General features: G+C 38.7%; 1 protein-coding gene across 1 annotated transcript in view; it reads right to left on the reverse strand.

The window, feature by feature from the left end:
- Positions 1-16,642, reverse strand: part of GALNT7 (polypeptide N-acetylgalactosaminyltransferase 7) — a 71,591-nt gene that overhangs the window by 15,400 nt on the left and 39,549 nt on the right. Inside the window, 4 exon segments of the mRNA XM_066317597.1 lie at positions 857-1,039; positions 2,842-2,921; positions 3,160-3,290; positions 9,047-9,213. Of these exon segments, the coding sequence (XP_066173694.1) occupies positions 857-1,039; positions 2,842-2,921; positions 3,160-3,290; positions 9,047-9,213 (561 nt within the window).

Here is a 16,642-nt window from a genome sequence, read left to right on the forward strand (position 1 = left end):
ATGCTTCTTTGTCAGATGTGATCCATTGTGAAGCAAGTGGGAGAAATATGACAAAAGGGATTTTTTTTTTGATACACGTGCATAACCGTCCAGCTGTATGCATGCATCAGGCCATGACAGCAGGCTACAGATTTTATGCATTACCATCTATTAGAAATACTTCCAGCATGCTCATAATTTCAAAACAAATGGTTTAACAAGCACTGTTGTTTCCAACAGTACTTTAAAAAAGATATCATGGCTAATTAAAGTTTTCCCTGGCAACAAAGTTATAGAATATTTATTTTGCCAAACAGAACCCAGAAATTCTAATGTGCACTTTATTAACCACACAAGAACAGGAATGGAGAGGTAACGAAAGGTAGCAAAGATATTTTGAGCAAATAGTCAGTGTGGCAAATAGGTCTGACTAAACAGAGCAGCTAGTGTGGTTAGAAACGTGAGGGTGTTCAGGCTAGGAGAACATGCAAGTTTTAGTGGATCAATATTGACTTCAGAAAAAAAAAGAAACGGGTAAGTGATTTAGTGATTACCGATACGGTTCAGTTTTTGTCTTTCTGCTTTCCTTCTCTCTCTTGGTCAAGGGAACCCTCTTCCATAGCATACTCCAATCCCACGCTCCTCTAGCAAACCCATCTTCGTCACCACCCCCTTGGGGCACAATCTTAAAAGTGTTGCCATCTATGACATCTATAAGCGGCACAGTGCATGTGGTTCTGCGGTGCGGTTATGGGCAGGGGCCCGCGTGGCACACGTGCGCCGACCGTGGATGGTGGGGAGAGAGGGGTGGGGGAAAAACGAAAGGGTTGAGACAGTTATTCATTACAATGCACAGGATGTAAACAGCTCTCTTTACCGATAAGGCTCAGTTTTATGTTTTCGTTTGGACTTTTCCTTGTGGCTTAACGGAATTCGTTTCCATAGCAAACTCCAGTCCCAGGCCCCTCTGGCAAAACCATCTTCATCCCCACCTTGTTGTGGCTCAATGGAATAATCATTCCCATCTATGTAATCTATTAGAGGTACAGTACATGTAGTTCTGAAACATTTATAGAAGGGAAAGAAAGAGCAAAATACAATTTCAGAAGAGTAATCTGTCTAATCTGAAATTTACACCATTAAGTTTATAGAGCAGCGTATATAAAAAAGTCACCTGTAAACATACTATTAAAAAAATGAAGCCTCATTAGAAGAAAATAGATGGTCTTTTCTTTACATTGTTTCAAGATGTTCTGAAAGCAGAAAAGTTAGGTCTGAGATGTTAATGTATCAACTGGTTTATCAGTACATTTTCCTTTATGTGGACTTCTTGACATCGGTCTTCTAATAAAGCTCTGCTGGAGGCAATGGAGGAGCCCTCAGGGGACCAGGGTTTCACAGTATTAGTATTTCCTGTAATTTCTATTCATATCAGATCTTAGTTGTCAACAAGTATGATAAACACTTAGCTTTTACTAGTGTTAACGCAGATTTTGGTTACACTGTCCTATTCAAATGCCCTGAAAACCCACAAGCTCTAAGGATAAAAAAAACATTACTAATGTTCTCCTAGAAGCAGTTTTCAGTAGAATTCTTCCTCTGATTTGCAATATACTCCTCTTTGTGATCTATCACACACAATATCCACCAAGGAAAAGATATTATCTTGTTTTTTTCCCCACAGTTTTTAAATGAGTTTCCCAGTGTCCTAAGCTGGAGCACTCCCACGTTTTTAAATGAAGCTCCAAGAGATAGAAAAGGCAGAGGGGAAGAGACATGTTAACACCATGCTGTTCTTTGAGGGAGAAGCAGCAGCACTGTCTGCTGGCACTGTGTGCCTCAGCATCTTTGGCCCTCCTGCAGCCTTCACCTCTGGGCAGTGCTGGAGGATGCCTCTGAAACCCTCTCTTCTTGCCAGTCTTTCTTGTGTAAAACTGTAATACACAATCAACTGAGCACACAAGCATTTCCATCTTCTCTCTAGTATCCTTGCCAATTAGAGTCTTGGTTGAGTTACAGCCTTTAAAACACACAAAACCCATTTCTTCAAGAGAATTTTGGTGGCACAGCAGGTTAACAAATAGTTTTTAGGATTAAGCAGCTATTTCATGGGATTAAATAGTTTAAACATGCACATGGTTTCCTAAACACACATATCACTGACCACACAAGCTAGGAGTGCGGTAGCACACAGCAACAACAGCATTTCAACAGCTGGAAGAAATGAAAGCCCTGGGGATCTCTCTCCTCTGCCACCTCTCACAGATTCTCTCTCACAGTGCAGGCACTTCCAGCACAGACTCCCAGCAAGTGCCTGGGTCTGTGGCAGAGACAGGCTTGAGACTGGCCTTGCTTTGCTACAGACAACGCTCCAAAGCACTTCAGAGGAAACAAGTCAGACCATACAGCAAGACCAAAGATGATAAAGTTATAAACTCTTGAGATCATGAGGGCTTTAAACTCTCATTAAATCAAAAACGTTTATTGCTACTCTTTCTCTACTAAAAGCCACAGGTTTTTAGTTATTTTGTTCAATCATGCTCTCTATTCAGCTAGAATGGAACATTTCAATATCAGTGCCTCAGAGAGTTGTAAAGGACAAGAGTTATATCTAATCTACACTAGACAAAATATTCAGTATGCCTATTAAAATAAACTATCTGGAGATTAATTTGCCTGACTATATTCCTTCCTCATTCTGTATCTTTTACGCTGGGAGATAATATAATCATCATATGGAAAATATTGCTATAGTTTGATATAGATATAAAACATATTGACTGTAGTTTGAAAAGTGAAGATTATTACTGTGACTTTTTCTTCCTAAAAGGCCAGACACTCGAAATAACAAGAGAACATTACCTGTCCTTAGATATAGGAGCAATAAGTGGTGCATACCAATTAATTCCCACCTCACAATGAGCATCAAGGTAAACCAAAACCTTTGAAAGAAAAAAAAAAAAAATGTAACTTCTATTTCTGTATAAAACATCATGATTTAATTAAGCTTATTTACATTGAGATGCATTCATATTATAAACAAGAAAATGAAGATTAATGAGTAAAATTTATCTCTTCTTAAAACAATGTCAGTAATTTCCTCATGTCTATTGAAATCACCACAGCCTTTCCCCACAAAAAAGAAAAAAAAGACAGATTTGTGTGTGAATTGCCTCCCACCTGTCCAAGTTTAGCCTTCTGGGCTCCAATGCTTCTAGCCTGGATCAAACCTTCTCTCCTCTCATTTCGAAATACCTTTACAAGGCCATTCCACTGCTTTATGTAGTCATCCAGCCTCTCTTGTAAGTGTGCTGTCAGGTAACAAAGAAAAAAAAAAAAAAGAGATTTAATAATAATAACCACCCCAAAAATATCTACAGACATTTACAGGAACCTTTAATTCAACCACTCACAAACGCTAAAACTGAGGAGATGAAGACCACCGACCTCATGGCACAAGTTTGTGTCTGGCACATCTGAAGAAATGGCAGCTGAAGAGGTTGGTCACACCACAGGGAGCTGGGTGGACAACTCAAAGTCACTTCAACATGTCACACAGTGGCTTTCAGGTTTTTGTCTGTATTCCAAGCAGCCAGAGAAGTTTCTACATTTCAGCACACAGTCCTTCCTCATCAGATGAGGTCACATATACAGCTGAAGGCACTACTTTTCAGTTAAACACTTCCCTTCACTCACTTTGTGCCTCACAGAATTTTCTGTCAGTCTATTAATAATCTAGAAACCTGAGACAGAATCTCAACATGCTTAAATTACTGCCCTCCTTCATGTAGACCTGTTCCCTCTTGTGGAGGTCTTACAATAGTCTTCTAATGAAATTAATGAGAATAATAATGAGAATTATTGTCTCCATCATACGGAGGAGACAACAAACCTTTAGCCAAAGGGACTTCTATCAGTAAAGGGACAAGTGACCACACAAGAATCAAGATGAGCTATGCTTAAATGGTTTTAGATTTGCATTTGCAGATTTGTATTTGTCTGTGCCAAACTTCTCTGGAAACCACATTTCTGCCACACAGTTTGAGAAAAGGATCTTAGTGTTGCTTAACATTTTTGCCCAGATGATTCTGTTGAGAAAACTCACGAAGGCAGAAAGGCTGGTAATCAGGCACCTGCTGTTTGTGACTATGCTGATTTAGCTATTGGTGTTTGTTAAAAATCTATTTTTGTACCCAAAGGCTCAAAAGAATTGCCTACAGCTTCAGTTTCTCTCAGTCAGGAACCAAAATAAGCCACCTAATCTGCAGCTGAGGCATCCATGCACCGGTCTGCTTTGCACCAGCTCCGAGGGGCTGACAGATGCCATGCCTGTGCTGATCTAACAGGACGAGGGACATGCAGAGGTGGAAATAGAAGGACGTCCCTTTCAGCGGCAACATGCCACCAGTTACTTCAGCAGAAATATTTTCTGCAACCTAAATGGAAATTATGAAGTCTGGGGACTTCTGCAGCTTATGTTTCAATATGTTTCACATTCCTATCAGCAGTATTAAAAAAATAATTTGAACAAAAACTACATCTAATGGTGTTCCTTGGAAGTGAAATTTCCAGTAACAAAAATTCAGCAATTCTTCCAAAGAACAATCTTTTGAAATCACTATCTTTTGATACTCTTATTATCCTTCCTCTCCACCTTTATAAAAGAAAAAGTTTTCTTAACCAAGTTTTATGTATTCTCCTTTCCCACACATATTTAAAATTTCTTTTTAAATCCCTGTGCATTAGGAAAACTTCAAAGATACACAAATGTCAAACTAGAGAAAGAACAATTTTACCACATATGCTGTATAGAGGAAAATGCCATGTAATAAATAGAGAATATATGATTTGATAGCTGTGATATAAATTTTTATAGGATAAAATCAACAGAGTTTTGAGGTCATACTGAACTGGTACTAAGAGAATCCTTATACCACACCATTATTTATGCTGCAAATTCCAAGTATGTGTTACAGAAGGACTGTCAGGAATGTTTTAAAGATTTAAAACCTGAAGTTATTTCCAGCTCTCCTGCCTATGAGGCCAAATGTTTTACTTATCAAATGTTCAACTATGTAAGGCTCAGAGGGAGCTGTAAAAACCTGTCATATTGATTGTGTAAAGCTTTTCTACAGTACAAGTCTCAGGACTTTGCAGTCCATTATCTGAAACTATGCCAGGGTTAGCAGCAAGTGCTATTTCCCACAGGAAAGCTGAAATTTTCCTCCTTCCCATACTACAAAGCCTGCATGACAGTAGTGTAAAAAATCCTGATACTTTTAGAGTCCAAAATCTTGTTTGGCGAACATTAAATTTTGTTCACCTAGAATGTGTATTTATGACATCTGTCAACAGCCTTACAGCAATCTGGGGTTTGTTCAAAATTGTATATTTTACCTTTCAAAATATTATAATCACCATTCTGGCCTTTCCCTCTTTGAGTTCCTCTCTCATGTCTAAGTGCATGATTAAAGCATGAATCAGTGTCTTTTAAAAACACATAGCTTCTCCAAAGGATCTTAGGCACTGGAGATTACAAAGGAGGAGGAGAGCAGGTTTTTTCCCTTCAACTTATGGACAGCAGTGTGAGAACCAGAAAAATGGTATCAGAAGTGCTTTCTAGAGCAGCTGCCTCCTGCCTGCGAGTATCCTGTCCTGTAATACTGTTAAGGTGGGGCTCTCAGCTCTAACACAAGCACTGATTACTGCTTCAGTTTCCCCATGGCAAACATCATTACACAGGTTAATAAAAATACTGCTGCCTGCCTATGTTCATTACTTCCCCTTTGGTTATCTCATGGGATGCTGCAGCAGTTGGAAATACAGGTAACAATAAAGAACATATAAGTCAACACAAAAGGTAGACAAAGCCTTTAAATGCTACTAGGAACACTGGTATTTTTTACCTCACAGCTGCCCCTTACAGGTGCATGGGCTACAAAAGCAGTTCCAGCTGAGATACTGGCCTCTGTGCTTCAGAAAACAAGCAAGTTGGTGCCCAAATACATAACAAGTGTTGGTGACCTATACGAATAACTGTAATTGTAGGAAGCTTTAGAAAATACAGTTTTATGAATTCTCTTTGCCCTTCCAGAACAGCTGTTTCCTTCACACAGCTAGCATTCACCAAAGAACAAACTGCTGCTATTGAGAATAGAAGAAAAACTGGAGAAAACAACCCCCCATGTGTAACAGCCTGGCCTCACTGACACTGCGGTAGAAATTGCTGCAACATTTCTTGGACTCTAACATGGATTAATACAGAGGTCTCTATAGAAAATGGAGATAGAATCATCCAATTAGCTTGGCAATCTTCTTGTTACTGTTCTCTTTGTGCTCTGACAAAGAAAAAAATGCCAGAGTAGAATTCAGCACGTATCTATGCACAGTTCTCCACAGTCCAAACCCTGCTGTTTGCAGGAGAGATTGAGGGAAAGAGTGTCATTCAGCAAAAGTACTGCTCCCAACTGACTTTATACTAAGAATTACAATGAAAAGGACATTTTCCAAGCATTGCAACTGTTTCTCCCTGTAAGACATAACATATATAAGTTTCTATGCAGCTGTAACTCCCTCCTGATGAAAGAGGATTTCTCATAAGGGAGGACAGGAAGGGGTTTTTAGGAGTCAGCCTTAAGAAGTGTTTGCAACTGCTGTGCTCCATTTTAATTTCATATTACTCGAGAGGGTGGCAGCTAAGAAATAAGGACAGTCACACTGAGTATGAGCAAATATCTACCCAGTCTAGCACCTGTCACTCTGCACAGGGCTCCAAGACCATAAGGTGGTCTGCTGGGTGGAAAGGCAGACATGAATTCTGCAGCCTGAAAGTAGGTGGGGAAGAAGAAAATCCTGTATCTGTGCTGCCAGCATGACTTTTCTTCTGGCTGAAAAAGCAAAAACCTACCAGCAGCTCTGCTGCAATTAAGAGTGTTTGTATTTTGCAGCTCTCCTAACAACTGGAGAACTCTTCAGGCACCTCGGCATGCTTTGCAGCCCGTACTAGTTCATCCTTCTCTCTAGAGAGAAAGAAGTAGAGCAAGATTCTGCTCTCTTGGACATTTTTCATCAAGAACATAATTTGAATTGATGAAATTAAGTTAATTATATTTACCAAGAAATAGCTTAAAGCAATTTGAAGAATTATTATAGTGAACTAGTGCAATTGCAGCAAGGTGTTCAGAGAAATTCCAGTCCATACTTGTCTTACCAGTCACTCATACCTGAAAAAACTGCACCTCAAGCTTTCTTTATTGAATTTTCTGATTTAAGAAAGTTATCTGGGAAACTGAAGTGTAAGAAATACAGAGTCAAGGGTCTGCTGGATTTTTGGTCCAGGCAAGCTGTGTCTGCTAACACAGAACATTTATGAACAGAAAGCAAGAAAAGTTCAGTATTTAAAAGAAATCTTTAAAGATACTGCTTTCTTTTAACAAATGTCATCATATATCAGAAAAATATTGGAAAAATAGTACAAGTTGTTATGCCAGACAAAGTCATAACATGAACTACATATAAATGGCACTGTCATGTGAAACCCAAATATTGAGACCTATCATTAGTAAAAAATCTGGTAAGTATTCTAGACACAATCAGTGTCACAGTTACTTTATAGAGCTAAGTCAGTCCTTGAACAGCTTCGAAGGAAAGCTATGATCTTAGCTGAAAAGCAAAAGCACAGCATGTCTGCTGACTGAATTATTAAAATTATACCCCTTAAGAGAGAAGATATTTTTAGTTTATAACATGTGTGTATATCTAAGCCAAATTCTCAACAGCTGTTAAAGGACACAGAAGACTATAATTTAGCATTCAGTATTTTTAGTGGACTAAGCCAAATGTAGTCAAGCTCATAATACAGGTAACTTGCACTCCCCTGTTAAAACAAACAGAAAATGATACCTACCTACCTACAGGTACAATGCAAAAAATAACACACAATAACTACTTTCAATAGTGGCATATACTCAAAAAAGGCTACCTCAACTATGTGATGAGTTAATTTTTAAAATTTGTAGTGAATACTCCCATAGAAAACAACTACCACGAGACTGGAACTGGGAGGAGCCCAGATCACTTAATAAAAAGGAGTTTCAGAAGAGTCATCTGTTTTCTATGCCACTACACAATTCAGCTATTATGGAAACAAAGATGAGGGTATCCTGTGCCACTGATCAAACTTGCCTTTGCTCAAAGCCATCATCAACATTGTCTAGAAGAGACTGTCATCCCACACAGTCAAAATCATGTTTTTATTTATGTGTTGACTCTGTCAATATCTATTCAAGAACCATGCTGCAACAAAATCTTACAGCATGTGCAGCTCTGATGCACTATTTAGAAATTGTTTCAATTTTAAAAGCAGTCTGTCTTCCTCTGTCTCAATCAACTTATATCTCGAGGAGACCACTTTCAGAGACCCTCTCTGTATGCGGCTGTGTATTGCATTAATGCTGACAATATCACCATGAAAGGAAAAAAAACACAAACAAACAGTGTACGATTACATTTATAAGAGAAGCAAAAGTACATGCATCCTGGCAAGATCAGAATGCAAATTATAAAGGAAGAAGAAAATCTCTTGACTTTTGTTGGTATGTAGGACTCAAAGAAAGGCAGAAATTAAAACATACTTAAATTCTTCCCCTCCTCAATAAGAAACAATAAGCAGCTTAATGTGATGTTTAATTAAAAAGGATGTTAGAAATGAAAAAGATACTGAAAATTAATCAGAATAATTTGATAGCCTAGGTGGATTTTCCATTATAATTAAAAAAAAAAGAGACACCTGTATGCAATAAAGTCTCTTACTCCTAACAGCTTAACTCCTTTGATACTCTTCAAACTACTTCTTTTCACAAGAGCTAAGAGAGATACTAGTTATCTCAGCTTTCTTCTACATACTACACAAAAACTGTGGTAGAGAACTCAAAGGACTAAGAAGAAGCAATCTTTTCTCCCATAGTCAACTCAAACCATGGCAGATAATATATCCAAAGAAAACTATTTCAGGAAAAGAAAAAAAGAGTCCTTTTCTACAAGGAGTGTGTTATTATTCCAAATGTACCTTTGTTGCTAAAATCATCAATCAGTACAATTTCTGCCAAGTATTTTCTTGGTGTTCTCTTGATGACACTGTGAACTGTCCTCATGAGTGTGGACCACCCTTCATTATGGAAGACGATGACAACGCTGGAGGTGAGCAGGTTATCATCATAATGCCAGTATTTGCATCTGTAAAAAGAGTTGATTTTATTAGTTTTCACATTGTGATTTATAGAACAGATTAACAGCATCTTTGTGCAGATGAAATCTTCACTGACAGCTATCCTTCAGATTTAAGAGACAGGATATAAAAGGTAATACAACTGAAGTGCATCACAGATACAGATACAAATAAAATAAAAAGAAAAGTAGACTGTCAAACTCAACTTTCAAACCGGGTCCAATTTCAATGGGCTCCTTCCTTAAAAGATATAACACATGGAGAAAAAAAATCTGAGAAAAGAGAGAGATTAAAAAAACCAAACAAAAATAGTACAAACACTCAGGTCTTTTTTCCTGAGGGTTAGAGATGATTTAGAAACAAGCAATGTGAGTACTTTCAATACCTTCCACACTTTCCAATACCTCTAAATCACGTCTATCAACAATGTATTTAATTTGCCGTTGTAATGTCCATTTCCCCAGCTGCATCCCTAAGTGGGACTATTCACAGTCTCCCTACAACCAGTCCAAGTATTTCCTTAACTGGAAGTTGTTTCCCTACCTGATCACTAGACCATTTTCCAACTATAATAATATAGCTCCTATCACCAAACATAGAGACATAGCACTTTTGATTTCAATGGGAAAAATCCTTCATTTTTTCATCTTTCAGCAAATAAAGACTCTACTAGGGAGATTCTTACTTTTCAAAGACAGCTATCATGTATTAAGAAATTATTAGTGACAAATAAAAACTCCTAAACTTACAGATGAGCAAACTTCCCTAGTTATAGTTCTCTTTATACAATAAAAAGCTTAAGTGCACAGAAACATTGCTGCTTTTGAAAATGATTACCTTAATCATCAGAGATCACTGGAGTTTCTGAAACTACATTCAGTTAAACATGTAAAGAATGCACATAACGAATCCATAGGTATTTAAAGAGTTTCTCTAGTGAAGGATGCATTTCACTTCTCAGTGTATTAATACCCATTTCTCACCTCACAGAAAATAAAAGACATTGCTAGAAATATACTATTAATTTTGTTCCTGTGAGAGAACAAAATTACAGAATCAAAACAGACTATAACAAAATTTTATCTAATAAGGCATTTCATTTCTGAGGTGCATTGTAAGCAACCTCTGAAACAGCACAATCTCTAAAAGTACCAATTATTGACTAAAATCCTTCAGCTCAATAGTTTTTATACCTGAAGTAGCTGCAGCTAATCATAGTTACCAATAAAAAAGTGCTAGACTGCCTGTTTAAAAGGTTCAGGCCACTGATGCCTTCCTTCCACATATCCCTCTCAAAGATTCCAGCTGATTACAGACTGCAGTACCTCCATTTGTAGCACAAGCATTTAAGCTGTCAACAACTTCCTTAGCCATCTGCAGAGAGAAAATGGATACCCTACCTAGGTGTGTTTAGTAGGCTGTGAAAAAGGAAGATTTAATATGTTTAATAACAGATTTATAACAGAATGGTGTTGCTTCACACATATATTCTCAGCATTAATTTTCGTGACGTGGTTATGTTAAAAGGTGGAAAACAGGGTGTTATAATTCCAAAAAGGTCAGCTGAATGCCATGCTAGAGCTCCATGTAAAAGGTAGCAGAACAGCACCTTTTGTCTCAAAGGAGAAGGCAGGAGCTGATGCAGCTTGCACTGAGCTGACCTGCACAAGCAGCAGTTTAGCTAGGAAACTTTTTTTCTTATTTCTAAATAAAAAAAGAGGGACAGCTACAATGTTTCAGACTGCCTTCAAGGACAAAACCAAGAAACCTTGAAAAGAACTCAGAAGCTTTGGTTGCTTATTTCTCCCACTTCCTGCAGTGTAGGTTAGTCATCTTTAGGAACAAAATGGTGAAAAGCGTAAGAATGAAGGAGAGTAAGTAACTTTGCATAATTTAAAAGAGTCAAACCTCTTACAAAAGCCTGAATTGAACAATACATCTATGAACAATTTACAAGCGTATTTTATCTGTATTTAATAAATTTTTTAAACATAAACCCAGAGGTCTAGACAGGCTTTTTGCTACATAGCCAACTTAATTCTCCTCAAACTAGGTGCTGCTAAATGTGCCATTTGCAAGCAGTGAAGCACTACATTTATATCTCTAGTAAGATCACGCTTCCAGCTTTTTCCAGACACTTTATTTCATTTATTAGACAGCCACAGACCGACTCATCAAGCCCATAAACTTCTGACAGACTGCAGTAACTCTTGTGCACAGTCTTATTTCTCATCTGAATTGAGAATTAGAGGTTTGAAATAGAGTAGTTGCTTTTAGATACGTGCAATTAATAAATGTTTTAATCTCTGTGGCAGGTTTGGTTTTTTTTTCAATAAAAGTGAATGTTGCTCAGGTATTTGAGCGACAGAAGCCAGTAGCCTCATTTCCTTCACATCTTCAGGGAAGGAAGCAGGGAAAGCTTTCCTCAGTGGAGCAGCACTGACATCCAGTGGTTGGCAAACCACATACCAAGAAATGATAAATGAACTTTCCTTGTGTTTGAAGCTGAATTTTACAGTACGGCCTTCCTGTAGATTTAGGCACCAAAAAAGGAAAAAAAAATACTGAATTTCCAGGAATGCTCTTGATTTTTTAAAAGAGAGGGTAAAGCAGATATGAATGTTTATTGCAAAAGCTACAAGGTATTGAAAACTGGCACAAGCACATTCAAAGTACAGAAGGGTCTGTGACAAGAGGATTTAACGTTTCAACCTCTAGCTTCATCCCTGGGTCCTTCATCCCCTGCCCATATATTAGCACAATGGCCTTCCAGGTGTAGACTGCAGGCCAGCTGTGGCAACACACCATGCACCGAATCAGTAAACAAATCACTTAACAAAGGCATTTTGAATCTTATTGAACGAGCTAAGAGGATGATGGCACATGCAGCAGATAAGCAGGTAGCATCCTTAAGCCAAGCTTGCTCTAGGCATTTCACATCACTTTTCCTGAGCCCCGTTAAGAGTTATGCATGGTGAAAGAGGAACAAGCATGCACAGATTTATGAAGGGCTGGCAACACCTTCACCTGGGCAGTGCTGCAGGGAAGAGCTGCTCTGTTTGTGTCCCTTTCCTTGGGAACTCATGGGTGAAAGGAAACAACACCTGCAGATCAGTCCATGAAAAAAAACTTTCCATTCTGCAATCAGCACTGGTTCTACTGGGGAAAAAACAGGACTGATTCATCACTGAAACAAGATGAAACCCTTCAGAAGGCACAGTTGGATCTAATTGAGAACCAGGGTGAGTAATGTTTTTTTCTGTCTATTAGCTGCATACTTGGAATGTGAATTAGTTCTACTCCCTCTCCACCCCTGGAGGAAACAGCTCTGCAGGAGCCTGTGCCACACCAAGCGTCCCTTTATCCCTGAATCACAAAGCTGTGCACCAGCCACAGCAGAGACGAGTGCTTCTACAGGAGACCCTCTGCACAAGAAGCTGAGCATCTGGGCTGGAGTGCTCCTGGCTAGGGGAAATTTCTGTTCTTACAGCTTTTTACTCTATTCATTAGCTTGCTCTTAGCGTGTCCCAGGGCCCCACAGTTGTGGTTGTGGCTACGTGGTCCAAGGCTGGGATGGCCATACAGACTCCCTGTTAGCTATCACTGAAGATGCAGATAAAGACTCAAATTTTCTCAGGCTTAAAAAAAGCCAGAAGTGGACTCTGCTTTTTCTGGAAGAGTAATCCAGCCACCAGCAAAATGCAACAGCTGAAAAAGGAGAGCACCTCGACAGTAATTTAGAGGTGAGCCCCCTTAATTGCCCTTAGAGGGGAAATTTCAGATTTGAGCCAAGAGAAGAGTTTCTCCTGTCATGCTGGACCCCTAACTTTGTCAGCATATCACCACCTAAGCTTCTGAAGAAGTAAGAGGTATCATGACTGTGCATCATGACTCTCCACCCTGATACTATTTTTCCTCGTGTCAGCTCTCCAACTTGCACCTGCACGTACCAAGGACACATCAGTACCCTCTGGATTTTAAAGCACTGTACTGTGTGCTAAGACCAAAATGTACCAGTAGAGATTCCTCCAAGAGGGCAGGCAGCTGCCATCACATCCTGTAATTACTCCAGTAGTCAAAGAAGCTCCTGAGAAGCCAATCAGCTGTTGCAAAATGAGGGACCTGAATCAGTAAAAAGCTGAAGGTCCCTATTATTTATCCTCAAATCGTAACCAACATTAAAAATGTAATTCTCTTCTCCATTAATATAGAACTGTTCACAATTTTTAACAGTATTTTAAATTTTATTTCATGTTTAAAGTGGTATGAAATTGATAATTGTACTATCACCTATTATAACTGCTTTATAGCAGATGCATTTTTCTCAACTCTTCAAAAGAGTGCAGCACAAGCAAATCCCAAAAGTAAGTTAGGAGATCCTTTCTCATTTTCAGTTTCCTTTTCTAGTAAGTCCTGTTCTTATCTACAAGGAGATAGGCATCCAGCTGATAGCATGCTGTTTACATACTTTTGATACTAAATTCAGAGCTCCTTGTTATTTTAAATCACCGGTTTATTAAGACTACTGCAGTGAAACTGGAGTCTAACCTCTAGGGAAATGGATAGGATTGATTTTTTTTTTTCCCACCAAAACACCTTCAACTGTTTGCTCATCTGTCATGGCTGACATCACCAAGGTTGTAGCTGAGACTGGCTGCTTAACACCTGCAAGGCAGAGGGATCATAGCCTAAGTCTAGGCTATGATGGACAGAATAGACAGAAACAGATCACAGAACTGAGCATTTCTCTGTTAGGATACAACTTAGTAAATCTAATGCTAATAGCATTTGTTACCTATGAAGTCTTGTGGGGCATTTTTGTGCACCAGCAGTATCAAAACAAGATTACAGTAGTGGATCTACAAAACAGGTTCTGGAAGAGAAGTAAACAGACAACACAAGAAGGACAGATTGATCAGTGGAATAATTTTTTCCCTCAGCAGACAGCAGCAAAACCTCTATTTACACATACCAAACAGCTTAAACCTATGCTTGAAACAGCATTTGCTATTTTTAAAATAGCTACAAGCTTTGCCCATTTCCATTCTTGCAGTAACTTGCAAGGCTTTGTGACTGCATTTTATTATTAGTGCTCTTGGAAGCAAAAGCTGTATCTACTGTACCTCTGAAGTCATCATGATCCAAATCCAGGGCACGGTTTGCATAAAAACCCAACATTAGGGATGACAAGAGAATGAAAGGAATAACCTTTGCAATTTTTTCTAATCACAAGATTCTTGCCTGTACTATCACTAACTAACACTGAACAAACTGAAGCAGTAAACACCACAGGGCAGGTAAGCTGGGGTATCTAGGTGACCTAAAACAATTTTTCCTCAGGGAAGGAGAAACTCCCATACAGGGAGATGGAGCAAAAGTCCTCTGCTTTCCTGTTTTAGTTTAAAAGGGAAGATGACTCTTGAGGCCTTCTGCAGCCTGGTGACACAGTGTGGGTATTGCAGAGGGGGCTGCGCCCTAATTTGGATTTATCAAACTTTTACAAGCCTTACCTAATGTAATAAACCAACTAGAAAGAAACCTGAGGCAGTGAGCTCAGTCCCTGAGAAATTACTGTATTTCCACCATGCCTTGCTGATCAGATATTGAACCTGAAGTTCCTACCCATGCTCATCTGGAGTGCATTATAACTTGTATCAAGCACATTTATTTGAATGCTCCAGCACAGTACAGTCTGGTTAACAAGAACCAGACAGAGCATAAGAAATGCATTTCATTTTTTAGTTTCACATTCAGATTACAACTCATTGACAAAATGATTCCTCCATGTGCCCCAGAATTTCTGCACTGCAAGTTGGCACCTGGAGGGTTACACGAACAGCTGCAGGAAATCTCTCACCTCTTCTCTGCCCTCCCACTGAAGTCAAGGTTAAGTCAGAATTGAAATATACTCCAGGTGCTGTGCTATATATGTATGTTTTTGTTGTAGTAAGAGGGTCATGTTCAGAGCTGGTGTCATCTCATTTCAGATGCACACACAGAAGGTAAGTAAATCCAACTACAGATAACACACCTGATACTTCCCATCAACTTCTTTGTATTCTTGGGCTCAATTATTTCTCCCTCAAAACTTAACATTTGAAATGCTAGCAAGCCCAACACTGAAGAGACAAAGGATCCCTTTTCTCTGTAGTTTTCATTACTGGGATCTGAAAATGTTAGCAGAAAATGCTGGGGTTTGCTTTAAGGTGAATGCCTGGATTTCAATCTTCCTGACCACATGAGATGTTCTCACAATACATGCCTAATTACAATTTAAACACCATTTTTTTCCCCCTCCAGAAGTCTTGCCAGCAGTAAGGCAGCTGATAATCAGCAGTGGAAAGCTAGCCTTCCTGATTTACTGTGACCACTATAATTCACCTGATTCTCAACTTCAGCTCTCACTGAGGTGCACAAAAATTTATGTGCACATTACAGAACTCGTTTCTTTGTTACAGAACAGTTCCAGTGATATGTTGCATTGGAATAAAAGATTTTCCCAAGGTACCATGCAAAATGAAACAAGTCCCTAATGTTTCATTTCCAATGATATAGATACCAAAAGTAATTACTGAAATCCTTTTTCTTGTAACAGTATCAAATATGTAATTTGCAAGTGCTATAATTAAGGAACTAATCACATTCCTGAAGAAAGCAGGCCCTACTCCAGAGCCTTTGTATTCAATCTTCTTAGCTACAAAAAGATTGATCTGGACAAGTAACTACTTACTGTAAGAGAATATATTAAAGTCATGTTATTTGCCCAGAGTAATATGACTGTCCATTTCTAATGAGGAACCAAGATACATCTGCCTTATTTCATACCCTGAGTAATTAGTCACAGCTAAAGATTTTGGTATTTTTTTACTCCAGTCCATCACTAACAATTTTCTATACAATTCAATATTTTAACAGCATTTGGACCATAAAAAGGGTCCCAGCTGGCACCATCAAACTATGATAGGAAAAATACCTTTACTACCAGCTCAGCCTTACTCTTGCACAGTCCTGCATGTATGCATTCTTAGTGAAGTCAGAAGCCTATCTTTGGCAAGACATTCCCTCCTTTTTCTAGGCTAAAAATAAAATTGAAAATAAACCAAACACCCTCCAAAAAAACCTACATGGGCAACCTTTAAAAACAAGTCAATTCTCTTTCTCTTTTGTTTTATAAACGAGCTGCAAAAACAAGTTGTCCAAAAATACATTTCAGTATGCAGACAACATTGTACTCAAGGAAGGAAGAGTTACCTCTACAGGTCTTTCAACAAAAGCTCATTGCCCTTTGTTCTGTTTGAAGTCAAAGGTGACCTGTGGCAACAGATCCAATTATTCAAGTACAAATTTGTACAGCCCAGGGGCTATGCCCTCAAACAGAAACTATGTCCTTATAAAGGAAAACTCAAACTGGATAATCCACAGAAGGAAAAAACACTT

Source organism: Sylvia atricapilla, chromosome 4, assembly GCF_009819655.1.
Source record: "Sylvia atricapilla isolate bSylAtr1 chromosome 4, bSylAtr1.pri, whole genome shotgun sequence".
Classification (NCBI taxonomy): domain Eukaryota; kingdom Metazoa; phylum Chordata; class Aves; order Passeriformes; family Sylviidae; genus Sylvia; species Sylvia atricapilla.